Source organism: Lycorma delicatula, chromosome 2, assembly GCF_047948215.1.
Source record: "Lycorma delicatula isolate Av1 chromosome 2, ASM4794821v1, whole genome shotgun sequence".
Taxonomy (NCBI): Eukaryota; Metazoa; Arthropoda; class Insecta; order Hemiptera; family Fulgoridae; genus Lycorma; species Lycorma delicatula.
This window is the reverse complement of record NC_134456.1, coordinates 40449440-40472656: the sequence shown is the minus strand read 5'-3', so window position 1 is coordinate 40472656 and position 23217 is coordinate 40449440. Positions and strand designations below refer to the sequence as shown.

Here is a 23217-nt window from a genome sequence, read left to right as displayed (position 1 = left end):
AGTTTATCATTTTAAAAGTTCCTATTATTATTATGTGCTGACATTAAAAAATAACTACATGAAGTAGAACATTCTACATACTTGGAAGCTATGTTATATATAAATGACGCAAAACACATACATAGACACAAATCATACAACACATTGACAATATGTACATATACAATTTCAATAGAAAAAATAATTAAATATTTGGAAAACTGCAAAATTTTCTTTACAAAAAGCAACATAATGAAAAAATAAGTATAAAATTACTAATCACAGTATTAATGTAAATAAACAAATTTATATTGGAAAGCTTCAAATGTACATTTCATAAAAATAAACATCTTTCCACAGTGTGAGCACATCTTTTTAAGAATATTTTAACAAAGCACTGGTTAACAAACTATTATAATATATAATTAATACATAATAACACAAAATGATAGGAATCATATATTTATATTTAAAAAAAAAATACAAATGTCTTTTTCAGATTTTATTTTATTTTACTCCAGCATTATGATTTACGAGAGGTTGCACAAGTTTCCCAACAAAAGGACAAAATGAAAAATGATCATGCTCTTGCTGGGTACTTATCTACAACCTAACATCCTGATCATTACACCAACTAATTCATAATTACTCTTAGGATTTTAATTTCAGGTTTCATGAAAGCAAAATAAAAAAAAGTTATGTAATTCTATTTGTACATTTTCCTTTATGTCACAAGATGTCAAATTATGAAATTCGCCGCTATAGTTTATTCTTCTATGAGAATCTTCTATTATATTTAAAAAAAAAAATTGGTAAGAGAATGAGTCAACATTGATATAGAAAGATGGAAGAATTATTGAAAACTTTAACTGAACGTTATTTCTGTCATAAAAAAAGATTTTTTAACAAAATACTTATTTTGTTCATAAAATGGTAGTTTTAAAGAACTAATTCTATAATTTTATAAACTATTTCAACTCGTCAAAACAAAGGTTTTTTTCTTCATTGATAGATAATAGAAACAGGGTGGGAGGGGGGTGAGAAATGTAGTTCAATCTGTACCATCAAGGATAAATTTAAGATGTTTAACGAAATAATTTTTCTTTCAAATATGTCAAAGCATAGATATTTAAGGTGTTTTGAATATATTTTATAATAACTTACCAAAGGCATAAGGGATAAGGCATATTCCTGGCATAAGGAGAGAAAAAATTACATTTCTGCATATTTTTATGATTTTTTATTTATTTGTTGATAAAGAAAATTAAACATGGTGTTATATTATTTTTCTTTAAGGTTAGAGTAAAAACAAAATTAAAAATTAAGATTTTTAAAAAATTTATAATCATTAAATTTAATTTATAATTATTATTTAATTAGTGATAAAATTAATAAATTATAGATTTCAAGGTTCTGTTATGTTAACAATTTTCATTAACACATACCAATCTGTAACTAATCCAACAATTACAAGTTTAATGTTCAAACACCATAAGAAATTCCACAATGACTTATTCAAATTTTGGCTAATCTAAGCTTTATTTTATGACAAGAGTTAAAAAAAATAACACATCAAAGGAAGAAAGAAAAATGTATTCTAGAAAAATGATCAATTATAAATCATGTCAACAAACTCATATCTTAATAAAACTAAACGAGGCACAACTCAAGATAATTAAGAAAAAACTCAAGGAAAATTATAAGCATCTGGAAAACAAATAAAATAATTTCTCTTTAAATCATTTAAAATTCTTATATTAAGTTCAACTGCACACAGTTTTTTAGAGTTCATCACTTTCATTTTAAACTTTTATCAATATAATTTCCATTTTTCTGAGCTTTTAAACAATTTTGATTCGTGACAGCCAATATTTTACTTTAGTAATTTTTAAATTAATGATCAACCTTCTCTAAGTTATATCATAATGATAGCGCATTATAATCACTTTTGAGATTACAAGTAATATTTTCAGTAGCAATTATACACAAACGTCACACTTCAACATAACAGTACACTAACGGAATATCAACAAAAATTTATTTATGTACGTTTGTTTGTTTATAAGCTTAACATATTAAACTTATATTATGATCCTGATAATAAGATATGTGATAAATGTTAAATCCTAACTAGTAATCACATCCAGAACTAGTTACTGAGACAAAGAACCTGCTAATCATTAAATTTTTGCAGTTGTGAGAAAATTGATTTATAAGAACTATGAAAAAAACCTTTGCAGGAGTTGGCTGTATTTCAGGATGAAATGTAAATCAGAGTCAACACATGAGCAAAAACATAGCATAATTAAACAAATAATTTAATAAAATTATTATTATTATACCTAAATTATTTCAAAACAAAGATAAAATCTACATGAAATAAAATATGTAAACATACCTCATTATTATTACTTGCACAAAAAAAATAATTTTACCTCTTTATTGTTCTTTACCCTCTTATTATTATCTTATTTTAATTTTTTACTGTTCTCTTTAATTACTTGAGTACTTTCTACTGTAGGAAGAAAATTTATAATGCACAATTTCCATAATATGTTTTGTACATTAATTTTTAGCTATCTTTATTTTTGTACTACTTTTAACTATCTTATGGTTGTGAAGTGTTAAAGGGCATTAAGTAAAAGTGGCATTAGTCAAGAAACACTTTCTTTGAAAATAATAATGCTACTCATAGCATTATATTGCCACACCCAGTTGAACAAATGAGCTGAATACCACCAGTGTTTCAGTCAATTTGTGTGCTGATATGCAACATAAAATGTTCAGTTCAATGAAGAAGGCAACATAAACTGCTTTATTCACTCTTTCTCCAATAAAACTGGCCAGTTGTTATTTCTGATAATGACTATAACTTTTGGAAGTGATTGGTGACTTATAACAAAATGTCTACAATCATCTCCGTTAAGAAATCAAATATAAAAATATGCATCCAGAAGTCACAGCACTTCATTAATTAACAGTAATGTATTTTCAGGACGAACCTTAGAACCTTTCACTGATTTTAAGATTACTGGAAAAGTAGATATGATGAATCCCTACTAGACCAGTGAATTAGCAGATGGTTAGAAACAAAAATTATGCACAAATTCTCTAAATATAATAAGAACAGGTTTTGTTTTTATTAGCAATACTCTAAAAATTAAATAAATATCTAAAACAAAATCTTAAAACTATTTACACATATGTCAAAAAGTATATTGCAGCAATTACTACTTAACTAACTAGCCTTATAGCAAATTTATCATTCACATTTTACACAAACTACTGAATTTTAAAGTAAAGATACAGTTTTAACTGGATTTATAAATGTATAATTATACCAATTATATTAAGCTACTTTCTGACATTATCTGTACCTATAAAGCAACTTATCCTGACTCACTGACTGATTCATCAATACCCACCAAAAACTACTAATGATAAATTAATGAAAATATACATATACACATTCTTCTATGATATAAGTGCACACTAAAAAAGGAACCTTTGGAATTCTGAATTTACGGTTTTTTTTAATTTCTCGGTAAAAAATGAAAATACGAACTTTATTTTTGGTATATGTAACCTTTGTAGGTATATCTGAAAACTAATTTCTAAATTTTTAAATTCTGAGTTTAAAGGGTTAAAATGAATTTGAATTTTTTTGAAACCTGGTTACTTTTTTTAATTTCTCTGTAACAAACAAAGATATCAATTTGATTTCTTATGTGCAATTTTCATGTAAATATCTAAAAATCAATTTCTAGATTTTTCAAAAATTTTCTAGATTTTTCAAAAGGGGTGAAGAAAGGTAAAAAAAAATCTGAACAAAGCTTGCAAATTTTCCAAATTTCTGACTATACTAAATGAGATATTCACTACACTGGGGCTTGCAAATATTCTTCAGATAAATATGTAAAAACCATTTTCGGATTTTTTGAATTTCAATTTTTTAAGGAATTGATGGTATACGACGCAACAGTTCAACCAATACAGCCATGTATGAGTGACATGATTGACTGCATCTGCCCCTGGTTACTTTGGCTAAAAAACATAAAATAAAAGTAATTAAACCATTTTAAAAAAAAGAAGAGCAATGAAGTAAGGTCACCTCCTACTGGTGTTTGTTGGATATAACATTAAGAACCGAACAAAATATATTTTTACCTGTACTTTAAGAACCAAATGAAATACATTTTTATCCGTACTTTGTACAGGTAACCAGTTATAACTAATCATTTTTAAGATGGAGCCCGTCTATTCTGAAACCATCATTGTTAGATCACTCAAAGTTTTGGATGATCAAACTTTTGCTCTGAAGAAATTACAACAGAATGATAGTTTTTATAAATTAAACAGACTTTAATTTTTATTTATCGTTATTATTCACACACGCATAAATTTAATGAAAAAAGGGGTCCAGGAGGCAGGGGCTCTGCCTCCTGATTACAACAGCAAATGCAAGTAATCATGTAGAATGGGCGAAGCTGTGATGGGTCTGCTAGTACATATATACATTAATAATAATGCTTAATTATTTAATTAAATAAAACATCTCTGATCCAATTTATAATAATACATTTTAATTTCAGATAAAGAATCTAATTTTCATAACCAAGGATTAAATTTGATGTTCAGAAGTAATGCTCAAATTTCATAACTTTTGAGTCTTTTATAACTCCTACTTAATAGCTGACCCACAACTATTCAAACCCAATCATCAAATTGCAAATGACAAAAAATTATTCTGTTTTCCAGACCATTTGATTACTAAAAATTAAAGAAAAAGACTAAATACTGGATTCAGACATCCAGTATTTTTCAACATTAAATGTAATAACCACAAATAATAATTATCTTTAAGTATCCTTTAAAAAGTACCAATTTAAAAATTTTAACTAATTTCATTAAAGATAAAACAGACTTTAAAATAATTTTAAATACCTATTATTCAAGTGTTCACAAACAAAATGTGCACAAACACATACATATAATACATTCAAAAATTACAAATTAATCTAATCCAGAGCATTTTAAAAGTGTTCTGCCCAGTAATAATTAGTATTTATAATTCTAAAATACATTAAACAACGCAAACAAGAACAATGACTAAAAAATAATAATATTACAGACTGTACAAAAAAACAAAACTGAAAATAATTTTATATCAAATAAATATTTCATTTCTAAATGAACCATAAATTAAAAAAATAAACCCAATGTTTATAAGTATTTTTAAAATATGGCATTAAAGCTGCTAATTCTCTTTCTAAGAAAATTGTATTTGGTACATGCAAATAACCAAACACTCACGTGCACTCATGCACAACAAAATCCTTAATCTCAAAAATAACTTGTTTTAAAAAAAGATTTTATTTTTTTAAATAATTTTTTATTAAAAAAAATGAATTCTTGCAATAGCAGAGCAATAATAGTAAAGTAAATAAAATACACAAAATACTTAGATGATTATTTTTATGAACTAAACATTTTTATCAACTATATATATAACATTTATCTTTACATTCAAAAGATTACATTCAAATGATTATGGATTAACTACACTAAAATAAAGCAAAGAATAATTGTAAAATGCTTGGCAGTGGTGATATAGATTATCCTGTAATATTCAGCTTTCAGCAATCTTTTAAAGTATAATACAATCTATTAGAAAATAATTTAAGATAGAAAATTATTAGAAATAACTATGACTATAACTTTCTTATTAAGTAAAATATCAAATTCGTTTAAAGTTCCTACTATTCTTTAAATATGGTGAAAATCTTTTTTATCCCCTCTCCTTTACTGGTGAAATCTACCTCCACCTTCTGGCATGTCAAAAGGGATTTTTTTTTTTATGGCAGCTTTGCTATTTTTTTGTAATTTTAGTGATATAGTTGGATTACTCAAATATTTAAGAATATACAGGCATCAAATGGTAAAAGTGACCCACCATTTTACATAAGTTTTCACCAGAAGTGTAATAATATTTTATTACACTATCGCTTCTTATAGTTAACACACACACACTTGGTAAATGATGTAAAACTATTATCGCAAATTCATGTAAATATTACGTTTTATTAAATATTAAGGTTTTGGTTTGTTTTTGTAATACTGATCAGTGATGTAACTTTAAACATTTATCACTGAACAACCAAACTGAAATGTATAATAAAATGTTTTTAGAAAAATATTCAAATCATCTTTCATTAATTCATCTTTCTGACCATCCTTAGTGACTGGTGTTGCTGGTTTATACACTGCCATCAGTTGGTAATAGAAATATTTTAAGAATGTGATTAAAAAGTACAGATAATTTGAATTGTGTGTTAATTATATAATTACATGCCAACAGTTATTAAATAAAGTACTTTATAATTGTGTTTCAAATGTGTTAAAATGCAGTCCTTTGTTGTGTATGTGTAGAACAACAAAGTTGTCAATATTGGTGGATTTGTGTCAATGAGGTAGTTAGTAAATGTTGCCTTTATATTCCTGTTGAAAGCTTTTAAGTATTCAGTGTGTCTTTGTGTAAAACTGCATCCCATTTGAACAATTTAGAACACTGTGTTTGTTTGGTGATTATGTTCTGTATGTAATTATTGTTTTTTATTTGTTTTGTTTAATTTGTTGCTCTGAAGGCTAAATATTATCCAGGCGTTTTAAATTTGTGATCTACTTTCTCTGAATATTTTTTTTATTTATGTTAATATGATATAATTTTTATTTTTTATTTATATTTTTTATATTATTGTAGATACAAGATGTTTTATTGTTGAATTCAAGTTGTCTTCAGGTAACATGGGTGTGTTTAAAAGTCTGAGAATCATAATTTTAAAAGCAAAAGTACAAATATGTTTATTTTTGTTAGTTTTAATATTTTTTAATACAAGTATATTTTAAGTAATGTGTCCACTGTTGTATTAAATTGCTAAGAAATCCTAGTACACTTAATACAGTATGCCTACTCAATTTTATACTTGAGAATAGCGAATGCACTTAATTGTAGAGATATAGCTCACTTCTTGACTTATATTCTGTTCACTAAAAGCCAAGACTAAACTAATACATAGTTAAAATATACATTTAGATTTGCAATGTTGAAATGAAACTAGATAAAAGATGAATTATAAATAGTATTTATATAATTTATTTTGAGACTTCATTACATTTATTACTGTAATTAATTATTTTTGTATTTGATTGATTTTATTAAAATTAATTTTATCATGTTTTGCAGAAATATATCATGTACATGATAAAATCACATCAAGGATGTGATTCTTTTTAAGACAATACCTCTTTATGGAGGGACTGTCTCTTATTTGAACGTGCTGAATAACTCAAATGAATATAGAAAGAATCAGCTAACAACAGATAATAGTAACATTCTATAGACTGTCTAACTTTAGTAAAGAAATTTTGAAAAGGAGTCTCAAACTACATACATTCGTTTTACCTTAAATATTGATCAAATTGGTAATTTATCACTTATAAATGCCAACAGTATGCAGGAAACATGAACCCTGAATAATTTAACTTCATTGATCTAAAGGAGGAATCAATTTATCTTATACAGCTTCAGCTTTTATGTGTTTTATTCTTATACCACATTCAATAATAATGCTACTTCCTAAGAAAGCTGGATGTTGTTGAAAATAATCCAAAAATATTGCTCAGTAAGAGATCTTCTTACCCAGGATCTTTCATCAAAAATTGGAAGGGCAGTCAGCAATTAGATAGATTGCAATGCACTAACTCATTTTATTGAGAAAAAAAAATAGAAAACAGGACTTATTTTAAATACATTCTAATATCAAGATATAGACACTTTTCTAGTTTTAAAAATTAAAGACCAGACATAAAATCAAAACATAAAACTTTCAGGCAGGTCACAGTTTAAATGTAACTAAAATGTAACACTAGAGTAGAGCAAAAAATAAACTCTCACGTAATAAAAGTACTCCACTGATAGAGTACATTTGTTACTTTGCTCTGGAGCAAAGGTCTGGGATTTAAAAAATAATATAGAATCTAAAAATGAATGAAAAGCATCTCCTGTATAACATAACATACACATATTTTAATATAATTATTTCAGCTCTATGTCATAAATATAGCTGTAAAACAACAGCGTAATAAATATAAAGCCTTTCCAGTTTTATTGAGCCACCATGCAACAAACAGAATTTTAAAAATTGTAGCATACTACAACAAAGACATTATGAAAGATGAAACTGATTTATCAATATATTTCTACCACTATTAACTAATTTTAATTAAACATTGATTATAAAAGTGAGTAATAACAATAAATTACAACATTTAATAAGGTATAATCAATTAAAATAAAAGGAACTAAATATTTTAAGATATAGAAAAACTAACAACAGTAAAACTGAGATGTCTAAATTATATAATAATGCTCATCTTTATTATATAGCCTTTCTGAATCATCTCCAAAAATAAATCAGTTTCATTCTCTTTATAGATATATTATTTTATATCTGTAGAACATTAATAGCAATGAAATTGACTTACAAAAATATAGACAAAAAAAAAAATAAATTAATCAATGTCATCATGATGGTTAAAAAAATAAATTAAAATTCCTCCAAAACATTACTTACTTTTGACAGTATGAGTCTTCAATCTCGAACATAGGAATTCCATGAGATCCCCTACGAAAAATTCATTAAATTTACTTAACTACTATAAATTTAAAAATAATATAACTGCTATAACATGACAACCGCTTGTGAACAGCATTCCCCATTTATATATACATACTTTTTCAACTTTAATATTTACCTTTTTTTTTTTTTTTTAGAGATAATGAGAAAACCAAAGATAAAAATAACACATTCATGCAGTTAAAACAAAAACATTGTTAAATAAGTAAAAAATCTTACTGCAATTAAACTGTCAAAATTAAATACTTATACGGCAACTGAAATATTTAAAAATATTTATTCCATAAATTTAAATGGATCATTATACCACCATGACTAATTTTTTTAAAAAAGTGCATTACTACCATTTACTAAAATAATAAAAGCATTTAATATTACATGATTTAGTATACACATGCTTCATTTACAGATGTTTGAATAACCTAAATTTACTTTATGTTTTAACACAATTTACTATTATGTTTTAACACAATTTTTAATAAAATAACCATTTAAAAAATATTAACAGAAATCAAAAGGAAAAATTAATAAAATTATTCATCTACAAAAAAAAGAAAAAGAAAAACAAAAAATGTTAGACCTGATATGTAAAAATAATTCAATATAAATATAATACCAGATCAAAAATATAATATCTTACAATTAATATATTTTACTACTTAATAATTTAAATTTTGGTTATTGGATCAGATTAAACAAAAATGTTGAAAACACAAACATATTAAAAACCTAAAAACGCAAAAAACATCTCAGAAAAATTATCACATGCACTGTCAAATTACTTCATTTTAAACTTATAAATAATTAAAGTATCATTAAAATTATTACATTAAGCTACATTTTACATCAAGAATAGCATAAACACTCACCAATGTTGAATAATATTTTTAAGTGCAACCAGCAATGACAGTTCTTGATATGTAATTACTAAATATCTAAATATAAAGTATATAAACATGTTATGATAAAATGGAACAAAATCTATTCTAGATTTTATTCTCCATGGATAGAATAAATGTACGATTCTCTTTTATACATTTCATACAAACGTCAACAGACTTCTCTCTTTCTTTCCTTTATATCTCACATTTTACAACTCACAATTACAAAAAACAAAGACTTTACAGTCTAATACTTATACCGTTTTAAATATTTATAAACCATAATGAATATATATAAATATATCATATTAATCCAATCAACCCAAGTACACAATTATAATATTAATTCTGTACTTGGGTTGATCAGATTAATATAATTTGTATAGTCAAGAGGAATATGATTCCCAAAAGGATTGATTTTAGAAAAATAATATAAATAAATATATTATATATATATGTTTATGAAACTGCTCTGCTTTCTTATAATTTTCCTTTTTTTTAAATTTAATTTGTAATACAACTAAACTTAATCATTTTATAATAATAAGAATAATTTCCTTTATTTAACTATCAATAAATTCAATAATAACTGAATGATTTTTAAAAGAAATATTTATTTAGCAAATTTGTACAACACAACTTCTGACATATATGAGATGGCTGCTAATGTTCTACTTATATTCATTAATATAGTCTTGCCTTGTTTCTTATTTTATTTAAAAATTTTGATACACTCTTTTCTAATGTTATCATATGGCATATAAATCTTGAACAATTCTAATTCTACTGAGTAATTAGGAAAATTTTGTAATAAATTTCAGGGCAAATTAAATTAAAAAAATAAAATAAAATATGCTCCTTTTTTTAAATAGCTTCCATTCTTATTTTAGCTTAAAATGAATCGTATACAATAAATGTTATGTTTTACCAAAATAAAAGTATAGAGTTAAATTTTTAAACACCAAAAGCTAGAAAAAATAATTACAGCTTTGAAATCATTCAAAAACTTCTAAAAACATGTAAAGAACTGTATTTTTTAAAAATAATTTTTAGAAGAATGACGACTGAATACAAATAGCACAAGTAAAATATGGTGAAACAGTAAATAATCCCACGGATGACATGACGTGGGCCAATAAGGTACTAATTTATTTCATTTGGGCCGATAAAGCGTTAATTATTAACAATTTAAGAACTTTCAATGAAAGCAACCTTTAAAAATGCAACTTAACATTAGTAAGTGTTCATGCAGTTTTAACTAGATCTTGAATAAAATGACCAACAAATAATGTACATCAATATAAAATTAGTTATTTGGAAAACATAATAACTAATGTTTTATATAGATAAATAGAAAAGTTTGAAGAAAACAAAATTTATACAGATTTAATAGAGAACATGCAGATATATAAAGGAAAGTTAAAAAAGTAAACAGAAAGGAAAAGAAAATATTTTATGATCAAAATGTTTCAACAAATTTAATTTTATAGCAAATGAACATTTCTAATAACACAAAAAGATAAAAGTTTTCTTCACTTGATTAAAGTGAAGTGCTGCAGTAAATTAAAAAATAAAAATATCATTAATAAAAAAGATGACAAGAGAAGAATAGTTTTTTAAACTACATGTAACATAATTAATGAAAGAATTGTTGATAACTAAACTAATAACTAAAGTAACAGATAAAATCATTCTCTTGATTTGTATAGTTACAATTAAAATTAAAAGTTAGACAGTTTTTTCTTAATAAGAATGATATAACACACTATTTACAGCATTAAGGAATGAGATATTTTCACCTACCTAATTCTCTTTTAAGAAGTAGAAACTTTGATCCAGAAGTAATTTCAAATTAAAAATATAGTATTTATAACATAAACATTATTTAAATTAATCGAATACAAACGACTTAATTACATTTGCTAAGAGGGTTAAAGAAAATCAAATACTTAAAAAATAAAAATACTGATCACATCAGTGTTAAAATATTATCATAAATAATATAAAAAAAGAAGGAATTAGTATTTTTCTTTTTTGCTAATGAATGGACATGAATTATTACATAAGACTGTTACTCAATTATTTTAAATAGATGTAACGGCATTAAGTTAGTGAAGATTAAGTAAACAGAAAAGAAAAGAAATAAAGGAACTAAAATGTGCAACTGAATTATAGCTGTAAATAAAAAAGTGCAAAGATATCAATGAAAAAAAAAAACAAAGTAATGTCATACATTCATTTTCTGTTACAATACCTTTGGATAAGTTCTTCGTCAATGTACTGCAAGAGGCTCCTGCAGAGAATAAAAATAAAAAAAATAAAATAAAACCAAAAATTGATTAAAATATAAAGTTCTTTCTTTTAATTAAAATAGGTCAAACTAAAAAACGATATATACTTTTTAGTAAATATTTAAATATACGAGAGGTTATCTCTAAAGTAAAGACTGTTTCACTGTAAAAAAATTTATTCTGAAAACTTTATAAATATTTTTTTATTTCTCTTAAACTATATCTTTACACTACTTCTCTATATAATCGCCACATGAATTAAGACATCATACCGATATACCAGCTTCAATATACTCTCATTGTATTCTTTTGCCACCAGTTCATTTAGCCACTGATTAACAGCATGTTTAAGTTCATTGTCACCTGCGAATTGCTTACCACTTAAAAATTCTTTCAATTTCCCAAACAAACAGTAATCAGAAGAAGCTAAGTCCAGACTATATGGTGGGTGATCGTAAAATTCCCATTTCAGTAAATCACATGTCGGACTCGCAACATGTGGATGTGTATTATCATGCAGCAGGACAACGCCATCAGTCAGCCGTCTACGTCACTGATTTTGAAAGGCGCATTGTAACTTAAGTAGAGTTTTATAGTAGGCTTCTGCATTTATAGTCATTCCATGGGACATGAAATCAATCAACAGTATGCCAAGCCGATCTCAAAAGACTGTGGCCATCAGTTTGCACCCAAATAGCTGTGGCTTGACCTTTGTTGGTCTGGTTGGTGATTAAGGATGATGCCATTCACTTGACTGCTATTTTTTCTCTGGTGTGTAATACGAAATCCATGTTTCATTGCTTGTAACAATTGAATTAAGGAACTCTTCACCTTTTACTGTGTAGCACATAAAAAATTCCAAAGCAGAACCCATTCGGATTTTTTGTGATGTTCTGTTAAGACATGCGGCACAAACCTTTCTGAAACCTAAATGTTCATGAACAATGCGACCAATAACAGCTCTTGAAACATCAGGAAAAAGAAGGACCAGGTTGGAAATCTTTTTTGATTTCTTCATCGACGCATTTCAACAAGTCCTTGATGATTTTCGAGGGCCTCCCCTAATGTTCTTGATTGTGATCATTAATTCTGTTATTTCTAAACCTTTCACGCCATTTTCGGATGTTTCTTTATTCATTACATTACCACCATACACAGCAATCAACTGCCCATCAATTTCAGCTGGCTTAACGTTTTCATGGTTTAAAAAACGTATGACTCAACATATTTCACAGTCGGCGGCAACATCAATTCTCCTATTCATTTTATAATGTAATAACTCACATGTAATTAAAGATACTACAATGCGACAACTTATAGACAACAATTCAGTGTGTATATCACTAGCATGGCCATGAATGACACATGTTTGCCAACTTTACGGTGAGAAATTTCCCAGCGGTCTTTACTTTAGAAATATCCCTTGTATATAATACATACAAGTATTGAATATCCTCCATCTTATGTACATTTGTTTATATTGTAAATGTAAAGATAATAGTATCATAACTCATATAGAATCAAATAAATTATTATTTAAAAAAATAATTAAATTCTGAATTGGAATATGGTTCCTACTGGTGTATTAATGACAACTACATATTAGAGCATTTTTAAAGCAGTAATAATTTTGAAACCTCAATCAGCACATTATGGTTACTAATAACCAATCCCATACGATAAAAACAGAAATAACCATGAATAATGAAAAGGGAAAGGGAATATTATCAACAAAAATAATATTTTTGTGAAAATTATATTTTATATAACCTTCATAATATAAGATGAAAATAAATATGTATCAAAAATGATATAAAATAAAAACAAATCATTAAGTAAAATAAATTTTAATAATATTCAAGGAATATTACTGATACTTTAATCCATTTTTGAGCAATATATTTTGAAACTCACCAATTAACTTAAAGGACCCATAAAATCCATTTAAACATCAAATTAAAAAAAATAAATAAATAAATAAAGATGACTAAACAAAACTATTAAAATACTTTACATAAAACTAACATTCAATAAGTTTTTACAAAAACTTACTGAATTTTTAGTAACAAATTACAGTATTTTTAAGAAAAGAATTAATACAAATGTTTAAGAAGCTGAATGAATTTTTAATTATTATTATCTGAATATAATAAAATGTTATTCATTAGATCTAAGTGACACAAGGAAAATTACATAATCAAATCATAAAAATAAAATTTCTGAACTTTTTAAATATTTACCTTTAACATACTTATTCTGATGCTTTCTTTAAAATATTTATATTTAAATGTTTATTAGAAATATTAGAGTTTCAGTAAAAAAATTATCACTGCCTGGTTTTTTTGGCTTAAGACATATAATTATGATGCAATTTAAAAGTATATTAATGAAATATATAAATATACAAGTAATATATAAAAATTAAACAATTTTCTAATTCATTATTCAAATTGTTTTGTTTTTTTTTAAAGTAGTTGTTATAAATGGAAATTTAAATAAATTCCAAAACAAAATGGAACTACGCTGTTTTATTTGATATGTTGGAAAAGGAAAAATGATTTAGATATAAAAAAAAAGAAAAGAATCTGAAGTGACTACTATAATACTGCTTCCTTGATCTGCATTATGCGAGTACAGAGACTGGAAATTCCTTGTACTTTGCAAATCAATCAGTTTAAACCAAAGGCATTAAAGTAGCATAAAACTTGTGTTTCACAGGCATACACTGCTAAAAATTGCTAAAATTAATTAAATAACAGAAAAAGGTGAACAAAATTTTTGAAACTGAAAATATGGAATTACAAAGGTATAAAGCTAACAGATGAGGAAGATTTTTGTAAAATGATCAGAACAAGTTATTCATTCATGAAAAGAAGAAGTTTTATCAATGAAAAGAAGATCTAGTTAACTGTTCTATAACAGGAAAAAAGAAAAGACATAGCTTGTAGCAAAGAATTTGATGAATGAATATCTTAACTAGTTCAGTTAGTTAATATTTTGACACTTTATTAATGTGCATTTAAAGAATAAATATGATTACACCATTGTACCTTTGGGATTAATAAATGATAAGCACTACTGAAAATCTACTTGGCCAAACGCGAGTCTTTCTCAATAAGTACCGTAACACATTTAAATGGATACAATTAAAAAATTATTTCATTAAATAGAATATAACATAATTTTCTTTATAACAAATCCAAAATATCTCATAATATAAATACAGAATTATCAGGATTAATAATTTTTCTAAATTGTTAGAGTACAAAGAAATCATACTAACAGAGAATTCACTTTTATATATAAGATGGAATGCAAATATCAAAGCATATATGTTGTAGACGAATTGAAAAATCAGCCTTATTGCAATGCGGCTGGCTAATTGGAAAATGAAATATATTTGCATTATTGCTTATAATTATAAATATAAATAAAATCTAGCCAAATTTAACCTATGCTCGCTTCACTCGCTAACCTAACTGGCGAGTGTCGGTTAAGTTTGGTTAGATTATAATTATAATTTCCAGTTAGCAGGGCACATTGCAATACAACAGCAACAAGTTCTTAATTACAACTGGCCATGCATTTATTATTGCTCTTACAAAATTTAAAAATTTTTTGCCAAATACCACAGTCTGAAATGATTCTTCACAACCAGTCAAATTACACACCACTTTTTTAATAAAGATCAAACAGATATCATGGTGTAGTAATAAAAAATTAACTAAATGTGTTAAACAGTACTTTAAATGTTGAGCGTAAAGCAATACTTTGAAAAGAAGACATTTACTGATAAGAAAATAAGAAATTTTAACTTCTGAAACAATTAGATCAGACGATTAATTTAGATGATAAATACTGCAACAAATGACTTTTTTAAATAAAGATTATTAAAGAAAGTCAAGCTTTTAAACTTTTTCAAGCTTTTAAGTTTAAATAATTAAAATATTATTTAAATCAATAAATTAGTCTTCTTTCCAATATAGTACAAGTAAACAAAAAGCAAAATGCATTAAATTCTTCTTATGTTACAATAAAATAACTGAACTGCATATTATATATTTTACATTATTTTTAACATCAGGCATGAAATCTAACTGCACTGAAGAATCTGGCCTTTACGAACAGGTATATCAAATCACTTATATCAGAAAATAAAAGAAATTTAGAACATTTACTTTAAAAAATTTACAAATAATAAAGAACAGTTAAGAAAAAAAATAATTACCAAAGATTATAAGGAACACCACTTCACATTACATCAAGAACGAAGAAATAAAGTTCAAGCAAATGTAAACAAAAATGCAGTAAGCATAAAAAGTAAACGGGACTAACAGGTAAATATGTTAACTAATACAATTCAATACATCTACATACACTTCTTAACCAAATATTTTATAAAATTAAAAAAAAATTCTCATTTATTAATCATTAATCAAAACTGTTAAGCACAAATTCATAATTGTAAATTATCTTTTATAAAAGAAAATAAATTCAAAGGATGATTATCATTTTATTAAATGAATTTACAGGGTTATAACACGAATAAAAAAAATACACATACAAATTAATAAAAATATTCAATCCTATTCCTGCAATCTACACAAAATATTTATAAAAGTTTATCTTAAAATTCTAAACAACTACAGTAAATATGCCCAATTAAATAATTCCCAATTGTTCCAACTTAAAGCAAAAAGTAATAAAAAAATTACTTACAAAACAAAAATAAATGTAAAAATAATGTAGAAAACAATGCTACTTCTGATAAAATATAAATTCTTTACTGGTATTTCCAGATGCATAATTTTACAAAAGAAAGTAATATTAATGACAGACAGTACAAATAAATAAATTAAATCATAAATAATTAATTTTGTTAACAATAAATAAGAAACAAATTAAAAAGAAAACTTACATTAATATTCCAATACAAAGGTCTACAGAATGACAGTAGTACCTCTGTGCTTCATCAGAAAATTTATAAGTTCAACTAACAATCAGGGTTGGAAGTTTTTCACACAACACAAAATTCAATTTATTCAATAAAAAAACAGCAGCATAGCTGTAACATGGTGTAGGCTAGTTACTGAAGAGAGAATAAATGAATAATTAATAAAAATAATGGACTGATTTTAAATAGTTACATAATGAACTGAAGAATTTAAAGAAGCTCTATTATATTTAAATGAATCCATTTGAGAACATGCAAGTAGATGTGTGAAAAAGTAATATATCCTTTGAAACTTACTATGTCATGTAAATAATTATTAAAATTCATTATTAGTGACCAAATCAACAAAGACTGTGTAACTTTAAGTCAGAATGAATAATCATGCTACCAAAAAATACATACTAATTCATAAATTTAATTATATACAAAGTATTACTGTATTTAAATAAAAAAACAAAAAACAACAATAATTAAAAAACTCACTTATTTTTGCATAAAGAAACACATTTTTAAAATTTGCACATTCAGAGATATACATAATTAAACAAAATATGATGCTAATAAATGAAAAAAAAAATCTAAGTTTTTATCTGCTACATCAAGTTAAAAAATCAAAAACCTTTTCTGTAACCAGGAAGTAAATATTGGATATTAAAAAAACTTTAATAATTCAGTTACTTAGAGTTCAACAGACTCAAATTTTATAATGATCATAAGGAGATATATCTGTCTTACTATAAAGAGAGCAATAGTTTAAACATACAATCAATCATTTTTAAAAACAGGATTTTTAAGCATACTTGTTTTACAGTAATAAATTTATAAACTTCATTGAATGATTTAAAATTAAAGCTATGTCAGCAAAACTAAACAGATAGAAACTATTTGTTTGAGTATTGCACAAGTAAATGAAATGGAAAATTAAAACATAGTTCATTTTGCAAGGAAAGTATTCTTTTTTTTACTATGGTCCTGATGCCATCTCTTGGGTAAAATACTCAGGAGCAAAATAATTCCAATATTTTGTTAACAGTTGTAAACTACTCAGGAGGTGAACAGAAAACATACAGAAAAAGGGTAAACAATTATACAATTTACGGAGAAATAGCTGGAAAATAAATAACATTTATTTAAATATAAAACTCATTCGTTAAAGTAAGTTTTACTAATGCTCAACATTTAAGGAAAAGCTTAAATAAATATCAAAGTTATTACTGATATTCTTTTACAATATTTATCTTTTATAAAAATTTAGATGAGAAATGTAAAAAAAAAATTACCTTTATTTATTAATTCTATAAAAATATTGTCAATGAAAGCATTAAGAAAACTGGCATAATGAAAACTTATTAATTTGATTTCAAGTTCAAGTTCAGTACTACTTTCCCTTCAGAGCAAATTTGTTAAAAAAATACTATAATCTATTTATCAGTTTAATTAAAATATATAAATACAATTAATTAAATTTATAAATATAACTATCAGAAAAACTACTTAGCAAATTTGATTTGACTTCTTAGAACCTGGTGAGATAATCTGGCTAGTTGAGAAATGTATCTGAATGCATAGCAGTAACTACATCATTATAACTCTTGATTCAATGAAGTTCATAATAAATCAGATCGAGATGCTTCAAGAATGAATAAATACATTTTGAATGATCTTTACTCGACCCACAAGCATAATGATTCGGCTTTGCACTTTATAAATAGTTAAACTAAGAAAAAAATTATGTGCAATTATGTTCAAAATTATTCCATTTTTAAAAAAATTACATACTAAACCAAAAAGCTATAAACTTAATTTTTTTTCTGTGGGAAATGGGATTTATGTTTTATGAACTACCATTTTAAAGCATGAATCAAAATAATTTACAAGTTATAATGAATTCATATAATTTATATACAACATAGTAAAAAACTATTTTCACAATTTTCCACTTACAATACCAGTCTCCACTGACAACTACCTAAATAACTTTTATAAAATTAATGTTTAAAAACATCTTTATTAAGATAATGAATAATTAAGTATTTGACACTTCAAAATAAAATAATTCTTATAATAATCTAGTATTATTAGGTAACAATAAACATGCATATTTATTATAAAACTACAGGAAATCAGATACTTTGAAACTGAACTAATATTTAATTATTAATAGCATGCACAAAATGCACAACTTATAATAAAATTCAATAAAAATAAAATTAGTTGCTTTAATGTTAATAACTACCACAATTTTAATATTAAGTAAATGAAGATGAATACATATAGTTCATATTATAACCGCAGATGTGTAACCAAATGTCATTAGTAGTAATACATGCAAGAGAAAATAATCTGATTTTAACATCAACAACAATAAAAATAGTAATAAAACTAATACTTATTTAGATTTACAAAGAAAAAGCAAAAATGGAATAAAAAAAAAATGAATAGCTTTTTTTTTAATTTTGACTAAGGTACTAGAGAATCTATTTTTATACTAGTCAATTAATGTTTTATAACTTGACAGAAAAACTGAAAAAAAATAATAAAATAGCTTAAATTAAATTTGCTGTTTAACCAAGTAATATAAAAAGTTAAGTAATAAATTGAATAAGTAGCCGCTTTATCTATGAGTTACTTCAAAACAAGAATGAAAATTTTAAACAAATTAACTGGCACAATCAAATTTATTAACACCAATTCTAAGACAGTAATATTATCTAAAACACAGTATACAAAAAAGAATATCAGGGTTATAAAGCTATTTAATATCTCGTAACTTTAACTTATACTTATTAATCGCAAATAAAATGATAAATGTTACAAGTTACTCCTAAAAGTGTTCGATCTGAGCACCTTTTGTCACACAGCACACATCCGACTGATAGGAGAGTGAGTCCCGTACTTTAACCAGGATGTTTGGAGTAATGGAAGTGACAGCTGCTTCAATCCTGTGCCTCAAATCTGATAAATCAGTAGGTAGCAAAGGCAAGCATACAAGAGTCTTCATAAAACCTCAAAGGAAAAAAATCCAATGAGGTCAAATCGGATGACTTTGGAAGCCACTGCAAACAAGCTCTGTCATTGGTAACATCCTGACCGATCCAGCAGCTGGGGAAAACTCTTTTGATCAATCCCAAACGAGCTTTGCCAGTGAGAACACACACCATCTTACTTTTTAATTTTAAAATTTTCTGGCCCATTATCTTACGGTTGAAGAAACATTTATCTACGAAGTATACCTGAATTAACAATTGCTATTCAGTTTACTTCAGTGAAAAAGAATAGCCCATAAACTTTCCGACAGAATATTGCACAGACAACATTTAATTTTGGGAATTGCTTTTGCAATGTAAGAGTTAATGGGGATTTTCTGACCCCGAAGGTAGAGAGTTTACCCTGATACGTTCAAGATTTTCTTTAGATACCCTCAGTCATCCTGTACTTTTCCCTTTTATACAGACATTCAATTGTTTCAAACAGATTATTGTCAAACAACAACATCACGATTATTCAAATCACGATTAAACTTTCTACGTAATGCACATTGAACTGTAACTGACAATCTATACTTAGCAAACTTCAAAACACAGAATGCTTTCTGTTCAGGAGCCAACTTTTACTAGTGGTAGTATCAAGCAGATAGATAAGATATCAATCTACAGTCATGCGCGAAACTAAAACTTCCTTATTGCTCTTTGATTCTAGCCTTAAATCAACACTATACACCCGTCAAAGAGATATTATAACAAATTAAAATCTTGTTATTCTTTTTTGTACATCTAGTAGTTACATTTATTTAACACTTTTACAACTGTAACAAAAAAAAGAAGAAAACCCCAACCCTAATTATCAAATAGACCTTTATTTATCAAATAAATAACCTGTGTTAAACTTCAACAAATGTAATGGTAATTAAATAAAGAAATAAAAATACCATTTCCAATAAATAGGAAACTTTATATCTCATCTAAATGAAAAGGGGCAATCTAAATGAATATTAAATACAAAATCTCATAATTCAGATATTTTTTTTGAAGATCTAAAAACAGCTCACTCTATTAGTTTTAAAAAAGCAAGCTCAACATTTTTTAAAAATTTATTTCAAGATATACATTCAAAAATAGTTATAATTTCTACAAAATGTAAATTAACTTTAGTAAATTTTCACTGACTATGTTTATTCTTAGTAATCAATTTTTCTATTTGTGACTACAAGTTTCTTCACATTCCAGTTAGACCACACTTTATGTGATATAATTTGGTATCAAGGAAAAATCATTTGATTTTCTTTGGAGAAGCTCATGTAATTATAACAGAAGTACATGTTTGAAAAAATATCCTTTTTAATTTTGGTAATTACAATTACTAGTTACAACCATTCAAGTCTAATGACTAAGTGTTATTTACTATTTACAATAATATTTTGATGTATGTAAAATAAAGTACGTTAATGTACATTACTACCCAAAATCCTTCTACCAAGCATAAAATGCTTACATTAGTAAATGTATTGGTCAGTGTTACTAAAAATTGTCAAGTAAAACAAAATATTTTACATAACATTAATTTAATTAAATTATAATCTGAGCATATATATTTAATGAAGTAATCTTTTATACAAAGAAGCAAATAAGATAATTAAAACTGCATGAATTATGTGACAAATAGTTACATTGATACTTTTAAAAAATAATAAAAACATTAAAAGAAAAAGTATTTAAAAAAAAGTTAATTTTCACAAATGACAATGAAACAAGACAAATGTAATATTCACAATTAAAGTGAGAATGTTTTTATGAAATATTATAGTATTACACGATTATTATAGTACATTGTCATTATCATTGTTATACTGAAATTTTGCATTAACACTTATTTTAAATTTAATTTTCTGCACAACCAACAATGTGTTATATAAAAAAAATAAGTTAAAAAAACTGATTAAAAAAGAATCATACTGATTAATAAAACTGAAAACAAGGTATAAAAGGAACTGCATTTTAGCCTTTATGGAAGGGAACAAATCAGAGCTTAATATTCTCTCTACAATAATTATTTAGTTAATTAATAAAATGAACATTTAATTAATTAAAGAAATAAAAAGTTATAAATGAGACAATTTTCATGATTTTATTAGTCAAAAATAGCAACAAAAAGTAAAAAAAAATGCAATCATGTTTTAGTGAGAAGGTGATCTGGTTTTTATTAACATTTATCCAACACAAAATACAACTGAATGAGCAACAATACAAACTCTTCCCTTGTTATACTGTTGAACTCAGCCTTTTTCAAGAAGAATCTATTAAATCCTAAAAGGGACCCACTATTGATCACTAACATCCTTAGAACTTCAGTGGGAATAATATTACATATTTAAAAACACATTATTAATTAATTTGAAATTAAGATATATAAAACTGAAACAATATTTTCATAATAAAATATCAATTTCTAAGAAACAGTGTAAAGACTAATCAGATGTTATCATAACGTTAAAAAATATTACTGAAGTGAAAATAAATAATGTTACTTCATCAAAAAGGGAATCTTAAAACTCAAATTTTAATTTTTTTCTTGCTAAGTTCTTCATAAAGAAAAGAACCAATAAAATTAAACAGAAAAAATCCCTCCAAGATAATCAATGAAATATAACAAAATACTTCCTCATAATGCATTATTAAAATGTATGTGTTATATATAATGTATGTATATATATTATACATACAACAGTAAATTTGATTAATCTGGTGATTATGCATAATTATTGGTTAAATATGTGCAATTATCTTGTGTTGGGGAATTTAATAACCTATAGCAGTTTTTTAAATATACAGTCATTTTATATATTCTCCAGTGCTCACTGGTGTATCTGATAAATAAGACAGAGAAAGCATGTCAGATGCACAATGGCGACTAGTCGCTTTTGTAACCTAACATCATAAAGTTAGTGCAGCACTGTTAGGCTGAACGAGAATGATTACTAAGTCTCCATTCGTAAGTTAAGTTTATATTGTAATAATAAATAACATTAAACTTGGAATTTTTTTGTATTTTATTGACATCTAATTTCAATTAATCAGTATTACCAGTAAGTATTGGAGATTATTCATAATATTCAGTATATTTCATAAATTAAGCATATTCTCAAATATTATTGGGAATTACACATAACAGCCCGTAATTATCCATAGTCACTGGATTTATCTATATATATATATATACATACATACATACACAATTAATGTGTTTATAATTAACTAATAATTTCATTACAAACCTTAAAAGAAGGCTGCTACTATAACTAAATTAAATTAATAATTTTTTAAGGGATAGAATTACATATAATACAAACATGCAAAACTAAAAATAAAATCAAGAAACTATACATTGGCTAAAAATCATCACACATTTGTCAGGTGGTA

General features: G+C 25.3%; 1 protein-coding gene across 8 annotated transcripts in view; it reads right to left on the bottom strand.

Moving 5' to 3' along the window:
- hppy (MAP4K3-like protein hppy) overlaps window positions 1-23217 on the bottom strand; it is a 126983-nt gene that overhangs the window by 36623 nt on the left and 67143 nt on the right. For 2 of the 8 annotated variants that reach the window (XM_075355153.1, XM_075355154.1), the window contains exons 13-14: window positions 11811-11849; window positions 8613-8663 (exon numbers count right to left, since the gene is read on the bottom strand). The exons of 3 other annotated variants lie outside the window; for them this stretch is intronic. In XM_075355153.1, coding sequence (XP_075211268.1) covers window positions 8613-8663; window positions 11811-11849 — 90 coding nt within the window. The remainder of the gene's footprint in view (window positions 1-8612; window positions 8664-11810; window positions 11850-23217) is intronic. 3 more of the 8 variants (XM_075355155.1, XM_075355158.1, XM_075355157.1) reach the window with 2 other exon arrangements.